The 17,570-nt window shown below is 36.8% G+C and overlaps 1 protein-coding gene across 1 annotated transcript in view; it reads right to left on the bottom strand.

Moving 5' to 3' along the window:
• Positions 1-17,570, bottom strand: part of VTI1A (vesicle transport through interaction with t-SNAREs 1A) — a 448,264-nt gene that overhangs the window by 330,980 nt on the left and 99,714 nt on the right. Inside the window, exons 4-5 of the mRNA XM_006831345.1 lie at positions 16,102-16,179; positions 3,735-3,819 (exon numbers count right to left, since the gene is read on the bottom strand). Coding sequence (XP_006831408.1) covers positions 3,735-3,819; positions 16,102-16,179 — 163 coding nt within the window. The remainder of the gene's footprint in view (positions 1-3,734; positions 3,820-16,101; positions 16,180-17,570) is intronic.

The following is a 17,570-nucleotide window of genomic DNA, read 5'->3' as shown; positions in this document are numbered from 1 at the left end:
TTTGTTTAAAAGATTGTCTCACGCTGTCCGCCCACCCCATCTGTAGGGCCCTGGGAATAGTCTTCATGGCTGTGACATCACCTTCTAAGGCAATTCAGGCTACAGACTCCAGTCATTTGCTTTTGACTAAATTACTGAAGGGGAATTCTTTCAGGTGAGAACATGACCTATTTTCACAACACCAAATCACTTTGGAAAGTTTAGATCTGTAGAGCCCATTCATATTCCCATGTGGTCTAGTGACTAGGAACATGAAATCAGATGGTCTGTTGACAATAGTTCCTTGCTTTGTGGAATGTGAGCAAATCACTCGGTCTGTTTTATGTTTTTAGTCCTTTTATTTATTCATTTACTTTGGTGGGGTAGGGGGTAACAGTAAGGAGTTACAGTTCTGACTATGGCTAGGTCTAGACTAGTTTCAGGGTTTTGTGTAGTGTTAGGTTTATGATTAGGAATAGCAGTAGAGGTAGGGGTTGGGTTAGGGTTAGGAATAGGACTTGATCTAGTTTTAGATTTACAGTTAGGTTTATTTTTATTTACTTATTTTTCTTCTTGAAATCCTCTATTTTAAAGTTCTGAAACTACACTATTCCCTCTTCTTAGTTTGTGTTTTTGTTGTTGCTGCAAACTGCTAACTCTGGTTTCCTATTTTCATTCCTGTAGATTTGCTTTACTTTGGATATTTCTGTATCTGGGTTGAATTCTGGGTGACAATACCATGTATGTGAATCTCAGATTGTTGTTTTTTGTTTTTTTGTTTGTCCATAAAATGAAAAAGAGGGTGGTGGTGACGGCTCAGAGAGGTCATTAATTGAACAGCTCCATTTAATAAAGAAGGGCCAAGGGAAGAGTACATGACATTAAACTAAAGCTCTGAAGCTAGTGCGCTCCATTCCTAGACTGACACATCAAGGACAAGTAGACTGTAACGGAATTTCATTGAGAGCAACCATCAGAAACCAAAGACTGTGCTGTGTGCATGAGCCAGTTTGGGCCTAGAATATGTTAAAAACAAAAAATGACTCTTCCTGTTTTCAGTTACTTCTAATAGATACAGGGAGCCCTGGTAGTGTAGTGGATTACGCATTTGGCTGCTAATCTCAAGGTCAGCAGTTCAAATCCACCAGCCGCTCCATGGAGAGCTTTCTGCTCCCACAAAGACTTATAGCCTTGGAAACCCTATACAGTGTCCAGAACACTTAATTGTGTTCATGAGGCACCTGTACATAGACTAAGAGGTAGTCATTTGAACAGAACAAGGGAGTTCTGAATGTTTTAAAATCAAAAAAGATGTGTACCAGGGTTGTGTCTGTTCACCATACTTATCCAATCTGTACGCTGAGCAAATAACATGAGAAGCTGGATTATATGAAGAAGGCATTAGGATTGGAGGAAGACTTATTAACAACCTGTGATATGTAGATGACACAGCCTTGTTTGCTGAATGCAAAAAGGACTTAAAATAATTACTGATGAAGATCAAAAATTGCACCTTAATGTAAAGAATAAATAGAATCATGATAACTGGAGAAGAGATTGAAGTTGTCAAAGACTTCATTTTACTTGGATCCACAATCAACACTCATGTAAGCAAGTGAAGAAACCAGACGATGTATTGCATTAGGCAAATCTGCTGCACAAGACCTCGTTAAAGTGTTTAAAGGACAAAAAAAATTTCTGTGAAATAAAGATAAATTCTTGTATATCATCAAATGACCACACCTTAAAAATAATATTTATACTTGTATGCTGTTTTTTGTTGTTGTTAAGTGCCACCAAGTTGGTTCTGACTCATAGCGACCCTGTATAGGGTTTCCGAGGAGCAGCTGGTGGGTTTGAACTGCCAGCCTTGCAATTCAAACTGACCTTCTGGTCGAGTGCTTAAAGAATATGATGAGTTAGTCAATATTATTTTCATTTTATTAGATTAGAACCTGAGTCTCAGAGAGATTTTGTCATTTGTTCAAGACTAGAATCTGGACCCAGTTTCTTTGACTTCATGTTTAAGGGTCTTTTCATCAAACACGTTCTTCACAAAGACCTCTAAAGATGAGTCCAAGAACAAAATGAACCTACCTTCTAATCAAGGCAGAAAGTCAATCTAGCAATAATTTTTCAAGACGGTTGCCTATATTTCACATGTTTACTAGGGTGTGTGGGTTAAATCTCTGGTTTGCTCGCCACTACTAAAGCCAGCGCTGTTTGTGTTCTTCTTGTTCATGTCTCTAATTCATCACCTAACTCTGATATGTTGTTGTTGTTGTTGTTGTTGTTAAGTGCCGTCGAGTCGATTCCGACCCGACCATGTACAGGGTTTCTGAGTAGTAGCTGGTGGGCTTGAACCGCTGACCTTACAGTTCAAATGGCTTTGCAGTCTGGCGCATTAACCCACAGCGCCACACCAGGATTCCATATCAGGACCCCATATATAGGGGTGGCCATAAACTCAGGGAAAGAGAACCACTGGCCATTCATGTGCGGTGACTCTGTAAGACAAGCAATGGACTATGAACCACAAGGTTGGTGATTGGAGCCCATCAGTCCCTCCGGGGGGTGGAGGGGGTGGGGGTGGGGGAGGGGAAGATGAGCCTTTCTGCTTCTGCCAAGATGTACAGTCTGGGAATAGACGGATCACTATGAGTCATAGTTGACTTGACAGCACTTCACAACAACATTCATAAAATAATTTATTTGAAATATGAGTAAAAGTTATTCAAATGCCATCCCTTTCATTCTACCTGGTCTCCTAAGATAACCAATTTTGTCACACTAAATTTTAAAATTTGAAAGAAATATTGTTAACCACATATTTTTGTGGTTTACATACCGGGCAATGTATATTCCATAATTTCCAACATTTATCCAAAACACATAAAAGAGATCATATACAATAAGTACTTGGTAAAACAAAAACAGTAGCTAAATTAGAAACTCACGACTATGAGTTTAATGGATATTTACTAACTACGTAAAAATATAATAACTGTTGCTATTACATATACATATATAGCAAAAAGCTTGTCTATTTTAAGTAGATTAATCTTAGAAACCAAATTAGCACTGTGCTTTCTGAAATAATAGCTAGTGCTAATTCAGACCAAAAGTTTGGACAGTTTCAACTAATACTAATAAGATTACGTGAACTTTAACACTGTAGCTTTCTTTAACTCCTTCTCCTTCCCACCGTCCCACCCACCCCCACCTTTGATTATTAGTTCCGTTCATGATTTCAAAACAAAACAGACCCACAACAATAAAACCCAGAATCACTTGGAATCATTTCCAACATCAGGACAAACTGGGTAAACCGGGAATGCTTACTTCTTTGTCCCCAGGGCTCATGATTTACCTTGATTAACGTGTTAATTTTTACATATGTGAATAAATTGTAAAGGAGCAAGTAACTGGAGGTGGCACCGTGTGCTAGCCATCATTGCAGGTGGGTAAACTGACAACATGTAACCGCATATTAAGACAAATGTAGAATTTAGACAAAGTATTCCATCTCTTTCGTGATGTATACTTTTAAACCTCAGGAACTGTTTTCAGTAGATGTCATGCCTTTTAACTTGAAAAAAGATAAGCGCAAATAAGCTCCCAATTGTCTCCCCAATATGTAAACCACATCTCGGGCTGCTGTCTCTGAGACGCCTTTGAAGTTTCCCTGAAATGTCATGTGCCGTGAAGACTGCTGTGCATAGGCAAGACAATTTGCTCACTCTCAGAATTCTTACCAGTTTCCACCGCTATTTGGTATCCAGCCTCGAGTCTCCGCGATGACCTTTCCAGCCTCTCTGTGTTATCGAGCAGATGTGCCCTCTGAAAAAGGAAAAGGGGGGGAAAAATCAGACGGCTGTCTACAATATGATTTTTTTTTTTTTTTTGCCTTAAAAAATAATAATGCTTTCGAATGCCCTAACATTTAAGGGGTGTGTGTGAGCACAATCCATTATAGATAATTTGTAGCAAGCCTTCCATTGTAATAACCACTATAATGGGCAGATTTCCAATCAATCAGTCGTGTTTGGACCATGCACTTTTTTGTTGTTTCAAAAGGTAGACTCATGTGCGAGGCCATGATGAATCTCACCCCCAAACACTGAGAAACATAAGAAGACCAGAGTCAATTGGCTCTTCTCTGTCTTAGTATTGGTAGACTTATGAGACTCCTGCACAGCTCAAGGATTCCTATTGGTGTTCATTTAGTTTCCACAAAATGCAATCATTTCAAAAACCCATTTGGTCTTTTGATTCCTACAGACAGTCATTTTTAAAGAGGAACTTTATTTTTAAGAGAATGCAGCAAGACGCCATATAGAACCACAACGCTACAAACACAGAATACTAAACGGTAGGTTCTGGTTTAAGGCAACTTGGCGCAGTCACCAAGAAACAAGAGGCACATGCTTCTCCATGCACACAGATGTGTGAAATAGTGGTTTGATCCCTAAATATATGGTACTAGACTTGAAGTGAATGTTTTACACATAGTATTTTCACTTGTGAACTAGAATGATCATAATTATATACACCTATATTATGATATAAGGAGCTCTGGTAGCGTAGTGGTTATGAATCGGGCTGTGAACCTGAAGGTCAGCAGTTCAAAACTATCAGCTGCTTTGTGGGAGAAAGATGAGGCTTTCTGCTCCCATAAAGATTTACAGCCTTGGAACCCTGTTCAGGGTCGCTGTGGGTCGGAACTGACTTGACAGAAATTAACAACAACAACATATTATGATATAATGGGAGAAAGATGAGGCTTTCTGCTCCCGTAAAGATTTGCAGCCTTGGAAACCATGTGCAGGAACTGACTCCATGGTACTTAACCACAACAACATATTACATCAGGGAGTCCCGGAGTAGTGCTGTGGGTTAATGCGCTGTACTGCACAGATGGTTTGAACCATGAGGTCTATGGTTCAAGCTCACCAGCTGCTCTTCAGAAACCTATGCAGAGTCACTATGGGTTGGAACCAGCTTGACAGCACCAAACAACAACATGTTATATCATGGAGTCCTGATGTGGTGCTGTAGGATAAGTACTGGACCGAAGGTCAGCAGTTCAAACTCACCAGCCACTCCTTGGAAACCCTGTATGGGGTTAGTATGTGTTGGAATTGACTCAAAGGCACTTAACAACATACCATACCTGAAGGGGAAATGGAAGGATATACTCTCACTTTCTGAGCTTATAAACTTGCTTTTCTTTATTTAGACTGCTTTTTCCTTTTCTTTTTTTAAAACCATAATAATCATGCATTTGCTTGATTTGAGGTTGCCCAATATTTCGATACCAATCATAGCTGTCAATAGATAAGAATACTGCACGTACATGTAAACGGATGTGTATGTGTAAAAATCACTCAGATATGTATGCACGCATTTATCTGAATATTTGTATGTGTGTGCATGCGTACACATATTTGTATAAATTACTACCTTTCCTCCTCAAATCAGCTTCAGTATCTAGTCAAAAAGAAGGAAAGAAAAGGCACAACCACAACTCCTCCAACTTTGTGTTGTTGACAGATGTCACTTAAAGTCGAAGGAATGCTTTCTAATAATAATAAAAAAGGAGATGCCACACATATTATCTGAGTGGCTGTCGAGCGAAACGATCTACCTTGCTCTAATGAGCCCCCATGGATCTTGGAGATGCAGGCTGTATTGACATGCACACTTAAGCTAATACACCTAGACCAGTGCCTCCAAGCTCTAGCAGCCAGGGATGCTGACAGAATAGCTCGCTTCCATCTTCAAAGAAAGGAAGTGATTAGTATGTTATCATTACCATTCAAAACGTGATTTCCTTATTCCCTCCCGGCATAGGTGACACATCTGAGATGTGGCCAGACGTTGGAGGCAGCTAAAGCCACATCAAAGCTTTCCTTGAAAAAAAAATTTTTTAAGGGGGGGGGGTTTCGGGGGAGGGAATCATTAAAACAATGCATTTAGAACAGAGAGAGGGCCTGATGTGAAGGTCAGAAAGCTGCAAACAGTCTATAATAATTAATAGAGTTTTCTAATATACAGTGGAGAAATTAACAGGAAAATTGTCCCTGCCCATACCGCCCCCCCACACACAAAGAAAAACAAAAACAATTAAACTAATAAAAGTAAGAAAAGAAAGAAAGCTAGTAACATCATGAAAAGCAAAAATGATAATCTGATGTGCATATTAAATTTAAATATACTCCAACTGATTTCTTTTGAGGACCAAAAAATAAGGTGGTGGTGAATTACACCATTTCCTAAGCTCATCACAAACAGCTTTCCCACTCCTAACTCTCTGTATGCAGTGGTTGTGGAGGTAAGGCTCACTCTTCCCTTCTGTAAGGATGATTTTCTAACTAACAAAGGACTTAGACTTCAAATTGAGGAGTCTCTAAAAAGGTATCAGTCAGATTTGTGAAATCAAGAGTCAATCTGAATTTTAATTCAGAATAAGAAAACAAAGATTTGGGATTCATTTTTATATTGAGAGCAGTTCCCTATGTTAAAAGAAAACAGCTACTGTAGATAAAAAAATTTTTAATTCAAAGATCAATACTGGAAATGGCCATTCCAATTAGATAACATATAATGTAGTAAATAAAGCAATACATGTAGAATGATCTTGGGGATTGCATGAAAGGGAGTCAAATCAGATTATGCAATGTGTGGTTATAATAGACATCTAAATTTCTAAAAAAAAACTTAGAAAAAAACAAAAAAACACTATGTATATTTCCAAATGATGGGAGTAGCTCGTCTCCAGGCCAGTTGAATGTCATCAGAGTAAACCTGCACACACGAGGACGATCCGTGTACCAGCAGCTTTTCAGCAGGACCTCACTTTGAATTTTGGAACCTCTTCACTTAAGTCAAACTAAAATCAAGTTCTCGTAACAGCGGCGCTATTTACATTGTTCCCTTAGTTGTACATGGCCCTGGTCTCCGAGAATGAAAGGAAATCCGCTGCAGGAGGAGCGGATGCTTTCAACTTGCCCCTACACTCCATCCCAAACTCATTCTCTCACCCTCTTCTCAGCCCTTTTCAAAGCAGGTAAAGTGAAACTGCAGAAGCTTCAGACAGAGCTCCACGTGTGGGGGAAGCTGCGCAATGCAGAGAGCTGGAGATGGAGGGCTCCCACTGCGCGCTCGCTCCGCACAGCCCAGCCTACAAGGGCTCGGAGACGCTGCACCACCAGCACTCTCCATCCGCTCTCAGCCTAAACACAGCAAAACGTCACATCTCTGAGCAATGACTGTCTTCATGGCATAGGTACGAGTACGATATCTGGAGTAACTTTCATTCTAAGATTTCAATATGAATACTGGCGAAGTAGCAGTCACGGCTGAGTAAAACCAGAAACCAATGAAAGTCAGCCCCGTAATCTAGAGCATAAATACCAACGCTGCAACCCTATCAAAGACTGCTAAAAAACCAAATCTACCTTCAACTGTGCGATCGAATTTTTCCAATAACAGTCCCGTTACAGGTTACAATTTTGAAAACACACGCTCCAGAACCATACTGATAAAACTGGTGCTCGACAAAAGAATTAAGCCATCAAACAAAGCTAAAACACACTTGAAAAGAAAGGCAGATGTGATAAAGTCAGCTTTTAGAAATAAGACTTCTGGGTCCACACTACCCAGCTTAGCAAAATAAGTCTTTGGTTGGAAATGCTGACTTTAATAAGGCACAGATTTTATCAATCATATTCCCTGCTCGCATGTAGGCCTGAGACTTTCGTGTATGTAAATTTTTTTGTAGAGGTTTTCAGGTCTATTGTTAGTTTCCATTGACAACTGGTAGCGTAGTGGTTACGAATCGGGCTGCGAACCTTAAGGTCAGCGGTTCGAAACTACCAGCCGCTCCGCGGGAGAAAGATGAGGCTTTCTACTCCCGTAAAGATTTACACCCTCGGAACCCCTGTACAGGGTCGCTATGGGTCAGAACCGACTCGATGGCACTTAACAACAACAACAACATTGACAACTGGAAATACAGACTCTATTAAAGCATGAGCAAATGCAAACACACAGAAGCCCATATTCTAAAAAATAATGTTGATGTATTTACCTACCACCCACAAGAACTATCTTGTGCATCCACACTGCAAATGATTAGTTTCATTTAAGTTATATGTGTGTGTAGCTGTTATTTCTCTGGTGGAAAGAATAAAAACTCAAAAAAGTGAGGTTTTTATTTTCCCCCTTCATTTTTAGATCATTATTATTTTTACTAAGAGAGGCCATCACTTAAGTGTTGTCAAGTAGATTTCTCCCTATAGCGACCCTGTATAGGGTTTCTAAGGAGCAGCTGGTGAGCTTGAACCACCGACCTTACAGTTCAAATGACTTTGCAGTCTGATGCATTAGCCCACAGCGCCACACCAGGCCATCACTAATACACCTTAAATGGGAAGAGTTGTTGAAAACCACAATCTACACACGTCTAGATCAGTATTGACATCACAGACAGAATAGCAACATATTATTTTAAAAAGTAAAAAACTTGTAGGAAAATCTCCATCAGTTTAGTCACTGTACACATAAAAATAATTCACAGTGATATGATTACTATATACAATTAAACATTAATTTTCAAATGGCAATTTGGGCCTAACATAAAAGTTACAAAGTTCAATCTTACTATACAAAAAAAAAAAAGAAAAAAAAAATATATATATAATAAGCGCTCTTTTTTGGAGAGGAATGCCAAAGAATATCTGATACATTTGGTTTAATAAAACTAAACTACAGCATCGTCCAACACCTCTCAATAAATTATATGGGATAAAATTTATAAACACTACTGCAAATGTTTGCAAGGCCACAAAAAGAATCCAGAGCTGTATTATGAAACAGACTAGCAAACTCAGGAAAATGAGAACTCACTTGGGTGCTATTTCCTACAAAAGGAAAATGTTTAACAATGACGAGAGAACTGGCTATTCTTAGGTATCTGTGCATACAGACTAGTAGGGCATTTATAACATATGTGTGCATCCCCAGAAGGATAATAGAACCATGGTGTTTTAGGATTTGGGGTGAGAAAGGAGGTGATTTAAAAATAGTTTTCAGTAAAGTACATCAGAATATCAGAGAGAAAAAAAAAGGTAAATCATATTTCCCTCTTTGAGAAACCAACACAAATAAAATAAACCTGAAGTAAGAGTCTATATTAAAACCATACTCTGGTATCGTTTTGAGACATCCCTTTCTTTTTCTTTTTGGTTGGCCTTTAAAATAGGTACTTTTCCCGATGCCATCAAGCAATGATATCTGTGATAAGCACGACTAGGAGATGGCTGTTTTTTAAAGATGGTCAGTAGAAAACATTTCCAAGCAATATTATCAATTGGTTTGCTATGTATAGAGTGCCCTGGAAAAATAAATCCAAAGATCTGTTTTGGATTTAGAAAATCAACTTTGTAGGGCAAAACAGGGGGGGGAAAAAAAAGCTAGGAAGTACTCACCTCTTCACGTAATTTTATCAACTGCAACATGAATGCACACACACAAAAAAGATAAAAAGGAAAGAAATGGCAGGAAAGAAAGATCAGTTGTGTGACAGGAACAGAATTAACATTGACAATTTATCTGTTTACATGTTTAGCATTTAAAAATCACAGACAAACACATTGAAAGAACCTAAACATAGACTACATGCAGAGTTTTTTGAACGAATAAAGATCACTTTCTCACACTGTCACATTAAACAAAGAGAATAGTGTGAAATTCTCTTTTAAAGTACATCTAAGACACCATCATAAAATAAAGGGGAACGACTTCACAGAAGTCTATATTATAGAGAAAGAAAACAAGTTTACTGTTCCTCTCTTCTAAGACTGTACCACTGAAGAGGTTTTGTATATACAAGTTTTCAAGATGTTTCTCTATTTTGAGTCATGACAGCTGATTTAATATTTTACCTAGAAATGAAAATGATTAATAGTTCATGCTTTGATCCCGATAAGTATTTAAAACAAGAAACTATTAAGTTTAGAATGTCATACATGAGCCTATTCCAGTAATAGAATTGCATTTGGAGGTAACATTATTTTATTGCAGAATAATGTATGCCAGGCTAAATGGTACTTATTTAGGAAAGAGTACAAAAAAAAAAAAAAAAAAAAAGATTCCATTAGCTGTAGAAATAGTGTATAGAGCAGTTAATTTTTAGATTTTTGTTTGGCTTCAGGGGCTACTGCCATCCCATGAAATGTTATTATTGTATGTTTTTAATAGTTTGTTTTTCAATTTGTATGAGGCGTCTTGTAAATTGCCATCTCAAAGCAATGAGCCCTCCTACTTCATTTGTACTGTAGTCTTCACTGCAGTCAAATAAAAAGACAAGCTTTACTTGTTAGTAAATTCTATGATAATGTAGGAAATTCATCTGTTTGTTTAAATTATAAATATAATGGATAAAAACAAGTTGTTTAATTTGTTAGGAACCAGAAAAATGATATAACCATATACCTGTCTCATTCTATGTGTGTGTGTGTGTGTGTGTGAGTTTGGCAGAATTCTAAATACAAACATCATTGTAGATTAATATGGTTCCACAGTTTGTAAAATGAATAGAAACTGAAACCTATGTTGTAATAGACTGTAAACCACATTCTAGGTCTGAAATTTGCATCCTCAGCAATTCATGTCTACAACTGATAATTTTTAAACATCCAGATATATGTAACATCTGTTATAACACTTGACATATACAGGCCAATAAATTAAACTATTGCTTTGGGAGAAACATGCCATGAATTGCTCACTATAAGTCTTTCTAAAAGTATCATGTTTACTATAGCCTGGATTTCTCAATGCTTAATGCTGTTTTTGTCTCCAATTCCAGGGAGCCAGTGTGCATTACAGCTTATTCTGTTATTCCATTTGTTATATGAACAGTGTTTCAAGTATAAAAGAACATAATTCAAAATTGTTAGGAAGCCTTTATTTTTAAAACAAAACAAAAAAAACAACGCAGAGAATCTATTATAATGTCTCACCATGCATTTAAGTGAAAATCTTAATATTCTTTTAAAACAAATAAGAGTTTGCCATTATTTTTAATCTACATACACATCCTCTCAGCAACAGTCCAGTGCGTACCAATAAAACATCAGATCATTTCACGTGAAAATTTACTATTCTTCCTTGAAATAAGTAAAATTTTAAACTACAATGGCTGGCCTATCAAATATTGGAATCTTTTTCTTAGCTATCTGAACACCATGGAAGAAAAAGCCAAACATTAATTCTTCCCAGAAAGAGATGATCTGGGCATTGATCGAACAGCTATCTTTTCTTTCTGGGGACACCATTCTTCAGTTGACTATGATACTTAAAGGGCCAAAGTTTAAAACTACTCCTCAGTAATGGAGACCATTTTGGGGCATGCCACCCTGCCATAATCAATGAGTGTTTAAAAATGCTCCCCATTTGTTTTTTCAATAGGTTCCAAACAAAAAACGTTCTATCTTGTTTGTGCTGCATGGCTGCCTTCAAGCTCTACATTGGATTTGTAGCTAAGCTAGGTCAGGGGAGGGTTTTTAATCTTTGTGTGTATGTGTCTGTGTGTGTTTAAGTTGGGCTGAGTGTTATTCGTCCAAGTAAACAAAAGATGGCAATGCTTAGACTAGACTGGAAGTCCTAATTTCGTATTTCATTGAGTTACTAGCTCCATCAGAGGGGACATGAAACTGTGCAATGCCACCATGTTGAATTACGGTAATCAACATCTTTTCTGAAACAAAGATTTTTTTCCCCCTCCTAATGCAGAATTTGATACAAGGGGTAATCTGTTCTTTTGTGGGTTGAAAAAAAATCTGGTTTACGCTGGTTTGAACCAGTGGAATCTCTTGTGGTTAAGCCTTCTGCTGTGACTAAAATCAAGACCGTACTGCAGAGCATGTGAGGGTGCGTGCGCGCGCGTCACGTGACCCCAGGACGACCGAGGGTTTTTTTTTTTTTTTTTAGAGCTGATAACGCCACTGCCGTCTCTGTCCGCATACAGATAACGAATAAATGCTGAACTCTATTAAACGCCCTTTACACATTATCGTGGGTCGAACACACAATTTTCTGAACTTATGATGACAGTCTATTTATTTTGCTATAAACCCTCAGCACGTAACGAACAGATTTGTGCCTGGTGTTCTGCCAGGGCTATATGAAATGATACCGACCTTCTTTAGATCTTGGGGAATTAAATTGACCGACTTTCACCCCCTGGTCTGGAGCTAAAGTTTGACACACTTTATGCACAGCAAGCCCAAATCGGAACTTAAGAGAACCTCGTATTAAGAAAATTAAGCAATCATATCTTTTAAATATTGCTTTACCACAAACATTTCGGCACGTTTGGAAATATCCTACTCTTTATATGTTTTTTGATCCTTCTGTTTAGGGTTTATTCAAAGTTACTGACTGATCAAATATACTTTTTCATATGAAAACGGAGAAACTATTAAGGTTCAAAAAGTATAGCTTGGAATCTTCTATATGCCGCATTTTCTTTCTCCAGGACGAAGAGGTTTCTGATTTAATTCTGTAAAGTTTTTCTTTTTCTGAGAAGGGTTCCCATGAATGATTACACTCCAAATATAGTATCGTCGCTACATTCAAGAATTCAACTCTCTCAAAGAAATAAAATGTTGTCATCTGGAATGGCAAATGATACAGTTTTTTTTAAAGGGTAATATTTAAGACAACAACTCTTGCAAAGCTGGTAACACAAATACAATGGGATATACAAAGCAGATATTTTTGTCCCTTCTTTGTACATCAGGGATGAGCTCTATTTGACTGTATGCAATGGATATGAATCAGAAGTGGATTAAACAATGCAATTACTTTGAAATTAAATGGAATTGTGTATTGTAGGAGAAACATCAAAAATGCATTTTAAAATTTGTTCATTTCTGAAATGTTTGCATATCGAATCATGGCAGAAATGTGTACAGACCTGGGAGTTACTATACTTTCAACAGTTCTATCAGTAACCAAAGCTTAGATTCATTAAAAACTGCATTATAAATATTCAGAATGAGAAAAAATAATTATTATATTCACATTTGCTTTTTTTCAACAAAGAAGCCACTCTGAAGAGTTACATTAAAAATAACTAAATTGTCATTATTTCGTTTATCATACATATTTTTAACCATTGCTATAAACTTCCTATCTTATTATTTTTGCTTTCTGATCTAAAATGTTTCTAATTGACTGGTATATCCCAATTCCAATGAAATAAATATTGCTATTTTTGACACATTTTGTCTCCATGTTTGCCCTGTGTATTAAAAGGTTATCATACATGGGCAAGAAGTTCTTGTTTTTTTGCAATCAAAACTTTACTTGAAAATAAACTTATTTATGGGAAGAAAACATTTTCTTATAGAGGCGATATCTTACCCTAGTCTGAGAAGGGGAAAAAAAAAAATCTCATCTTCTCAGCCACTGAGCTACAAGAACTAATATGAAGAACCAAGTTAAAACCTTTTCTTTAATGAAAAAGCGGCTGTTTGGATTCCAGTCTGAATGAATACTGAGTGTGATTCAAGAATTATTCTCAAGTGACCATACCTGGAGAAGCATGTATTTTAATCCAAAAGATTCTAATTCCTATTTTAAGATAAAGAGCCTAATATATATATATATATATATATATATATAATATATATTTAATGAATTCATCATGATATGGAAATGCTGCTATATTTGGTAGCAAAAATACCCAAAACATGAAATGTGATCTCTTTGAACTTTTGAGCCCAATTCACATTTTGGGCTGAAAAGTTCATGTAAGTACTAATGTAACAGTTACAGGTTCTCATGACTATAATTTATCATACTCTATTTATTGAAGTGACAGCTCTTTACAAGGAAACTTCAAGTTCTCCAAGCACTTTCAGAATTTGTAAGTTTGATTTATACAAGTCCAGGGAAAATCTCTGCATAATCACTTTAAAGTGACAGGAATAAAATTTGAAAAATTCAGAAAATATGAACTATTTCTATTTTTGTGGTCTATTTTTTCTAGGCACAAAAAATCATATTTCTATGTATGTAAAGCAAATGTTTTAGGCACATAAATGTCCATGAAGAGAAGTGAAGTTGTTAAGAAAAAAAAATGGGGCTCCCTGTCACAGTACTACAACATCTATTACAACAGAGGAGGCCGAGTACGACAGAAACCCACCCCCACCCCTCTTTCTATTTCCTCCACATTAGGCAGTAGTTTCAAATGAGGGAAAGATCTCTAGCTTTTTCAAGAGCCCACAAGTACTATGTATTCACCTTTTTTTAAAGAACAAAATAATGCTTATTTGCAGTTAAGGGCAGAAAATGAAATTGTGAATCAATCAAGAGGTACGGGCAATCTACAACTCCCTTAAAAAAGAAAGAAAATGTTTTTCCTCTCGCCCTTGCGTTATTTAATCTATTATGATGAGTAAAACCCCTTTATCACATCATCCTTTTATGTTTGATGTACTCCCTATTTCTTTTTTTCCCCCTTAGCTATTCTCACATTTCAATCAGAGAGGCTGAAATCCCAAGTCAAATCTTAAACATGTTTACATGTTTGAATTCAAGCTGATAACATCCCAACTGTGGAGGAGGGAAAATCTTTCTCCAAAACACGATCATCAGCTCAGCAGCAATTCTTCCTCTTCTTTTTTTTTTGGGGGGGAGGGGTGGGTGGGTAGGAGATTCTTAATTTATGATGTCATCATTATGTTGCTATCATTACAGCATTAAAATAGTAATATTATATCAACACATATAAAAATAGAATATTTTGATGCTAAATAAAATTATTCCATTTAAAATTTTTTAATAATGTGTACTGGTATAGAATGTTTAATACCTTATTAAAATGTTTGGTTTACTCAATACACGATTTATGTTCATTTTTATTTAGGCACCTGTACTACACTTAAAGCTCACCAGTTACTCTTTGGAAACCCTATACAGGGTCACTATAGGTCGGAATCGACTCAACGACACTTAACAACAAAACAACTGTACTTGCCAGAGCCCTGGTGTCGCGCTCTGGGTTCACGCGCTGGATGGCAAGGTTGTTTTGAACTGCAAAGTTGGCGGTTCAAGTTTACCAGTTGCTCCTTGGAAACCCTGTACAGGGTCGCTAATGGTACTGACTCGATGCCACTTAACAACAACAACTATACTTGTCAAAGGAACACTAATAAACAAGTTCAGGTCTTGCATCTTAAGTTTCCTAGCATTTGTTTTCTTTACAATGTCAAAGAAAATCAGTCACTAAGATTGTTTGAGACATTTTTTAAGTCAGCCCTACACTAAGGTTCTTGAAAAAAAACATTTTTTTTTTAAGTCTTCTATATCATCTACAAAAGCTAAGGAAGTTAGCAGTTTTAATTTAAATAAAGAACAGAGACATTAATAAGACTCTTAGGATCCAGTGCGAATTTACAGCCAAATTTAAGGTTCTTTTTTTTTAGAAGAAATTATGTCTTATTTTTTGCTTATATATCTTAAACAGCAACCTGACTCTTCCAATTACTACAATTACTATAATAATTATTTAACAGAGGCATGTACTCTATATGGGTATCCAAGTTCCAGGCTGGTGCTTATAATTAGTATTTTGGTGAATATATATTTTCAAGAAGCAGCACAATAAGAGACCCAGCCACCCTGTTGAATTTTTGAAGGCTTACTTTCATTTGTTTTGTTGCAAGTGTTGATTTAATTATACTGCATTAGTATCAAAGCTGTATTATGTACTTTTTTATTCCTTTTACATGTGTTTGAGGTGAAGACCTTGGCTTTGTCTGGAAACAGTGTGTTTCAAGTTATTCCTTAAGTACTAAATAATAAAGAAAAGAGAAGAAAAGATTTTTTAAAAAGATAGCAGACAGTGATCACAAGGTAAAGGGTTAAATGTAAGATCTCCAAGACACATTTTGAAGTTGATTAAGACTCCAGCTTTGCATTAAACAGTATCGCTTCCACATGAGTTGATGCTAATACAGCTAAGGAGCAGCTTGAGAGCCCAGTGCTCCACTGACCTTCTTCACCCTGCAACCACCCACCGGGCCTTCCTGATTAGCATTCTACCTGGTTCTCCGAGGAATTCCCATCAACCCCTAGGAGCTCATTCCGTACTTCGTCACTGTAGGCGATCCGTGACCTTTTCTATAAAACAAAACAAAAAGGGAGAGAGTAAGATGAACGTTAGAAAGTAAAGGCTTGGAAGCATTATTGGTATCAAGGCAGATCATCTCAAACCTCGAGAGCCCCCTAATGGAAACCTATTTGCTAAAATTTGCAAAGCAAAGTTGCATAAAGTTCCGGAACTGAAGTTTAATGTAAATGAGGTTTTACAAATGACAAAAATGAAAGAAAACTCTATTGTGTGAGTGTACTATTAATATTAATAGATGGATCAAAACTTGTATATTATTTCTTACACAGTCAATCAAATTAGGCCACTAAGCTGAGGGAAATACATCTTCAGTTCAAAACTTAATATTTCTTACATATTAAACTGCTATATATCTGCAAAATTGACCAGACTGTAATTGCATACACAATATTGAAGGTTCTGAGTCTTCAATATTTTGGCAGTAAATGGAGCATACAAAGGAGGTCTTTTAAAATCTCTAATTCTAGAATATCTTCAACTACACTCTCTGGGATGCCAGGAATAGCGCATCTCTATGTCCTTTGTGATTGTGATTTTATTAACTGGGAAAGGAAGGAATTTAAAAGTCCATCCTTCTTCCAAAGAACAATTTAAATGTCTCCAAGTTCTCTATAAAGAATGGCCTAAGGAAAAGTAATGGGAGTGAGTGTGTGAGTGTGTGTGTGTCTGGTAAAACACATTTTCCAATGCCAGCAAATAAAGGTTGGCTATGAGTCAACATTTTACAATCCCAGTAAATAAAATCAAGTGGGCTATGAGTCAATGTTTCACACACTGAATTTTTGTTTTACAAGAAATCTACCCTTACCTATAAAGTAAGAGGGGCATAGCTGACAATCCATGAATTAGCTACAAGTACACACATTTGGAAAAGCTAAAAGGCTCTTGAAGACTAGTTGTGAAGTTAGAATATAGTCTCAGATCCTATTTCAGCATTACTATTAGAGACTCAAATATAGATTTGAGTTACTTTGCTGCCTTTTCTGTCTGAAGTAACTAAGTAAAAACAATGTATGTGGGAGTCCTGGTGTGGCGCTGTGGGTTAATGCGTCACACCACAAAGTTGTTTGAACTGCAAGATCCGCAGTTGAAGCTCACCAGCTGCTCTTTGGAAACCCTATATAGGGTCGTTATGGGTTGGAATCGACTTGAGGGCACTTAATAACAACAACATATATGTGTGAATATATATGCATATATATAGTTATTGATAAGTGCAATTCAGTTTTGAGTAGATTTTGACTCATTGTGACCTTGTGTAAGGTTTTTTAGGAGAAGCTGGTGAATTTGAAATGCCAACCTTGTGGTTCAAATTCCAGCGCATGCCACACCAGGAGTTTCTGTGTGTGTGTGTGTGTATGTACATATATATATATATATA

The sequence above is a fragment of the Chrysochloris asiatica genome, unplaced genomic scaffold, assembly GCF_000296735.1.
Source record: "Chrysochloris asiatica unplaced genomic scaffold, ChrAsi1.0 scaffold00003, whole genome shotgun sequence".
Taxonomy (NCBI): Eukaryota; Metazoa; Chordata; class Mammalia; order Afrosoricida; family Chrysochloridae; genus Chrysochloris; species Chrysochloris asiatica.
The sequence above is the reverse complement of the archived record's forward strand: the minus strand, read 5'-3'. Positions and strand labels throughout refer to the sequence as shown.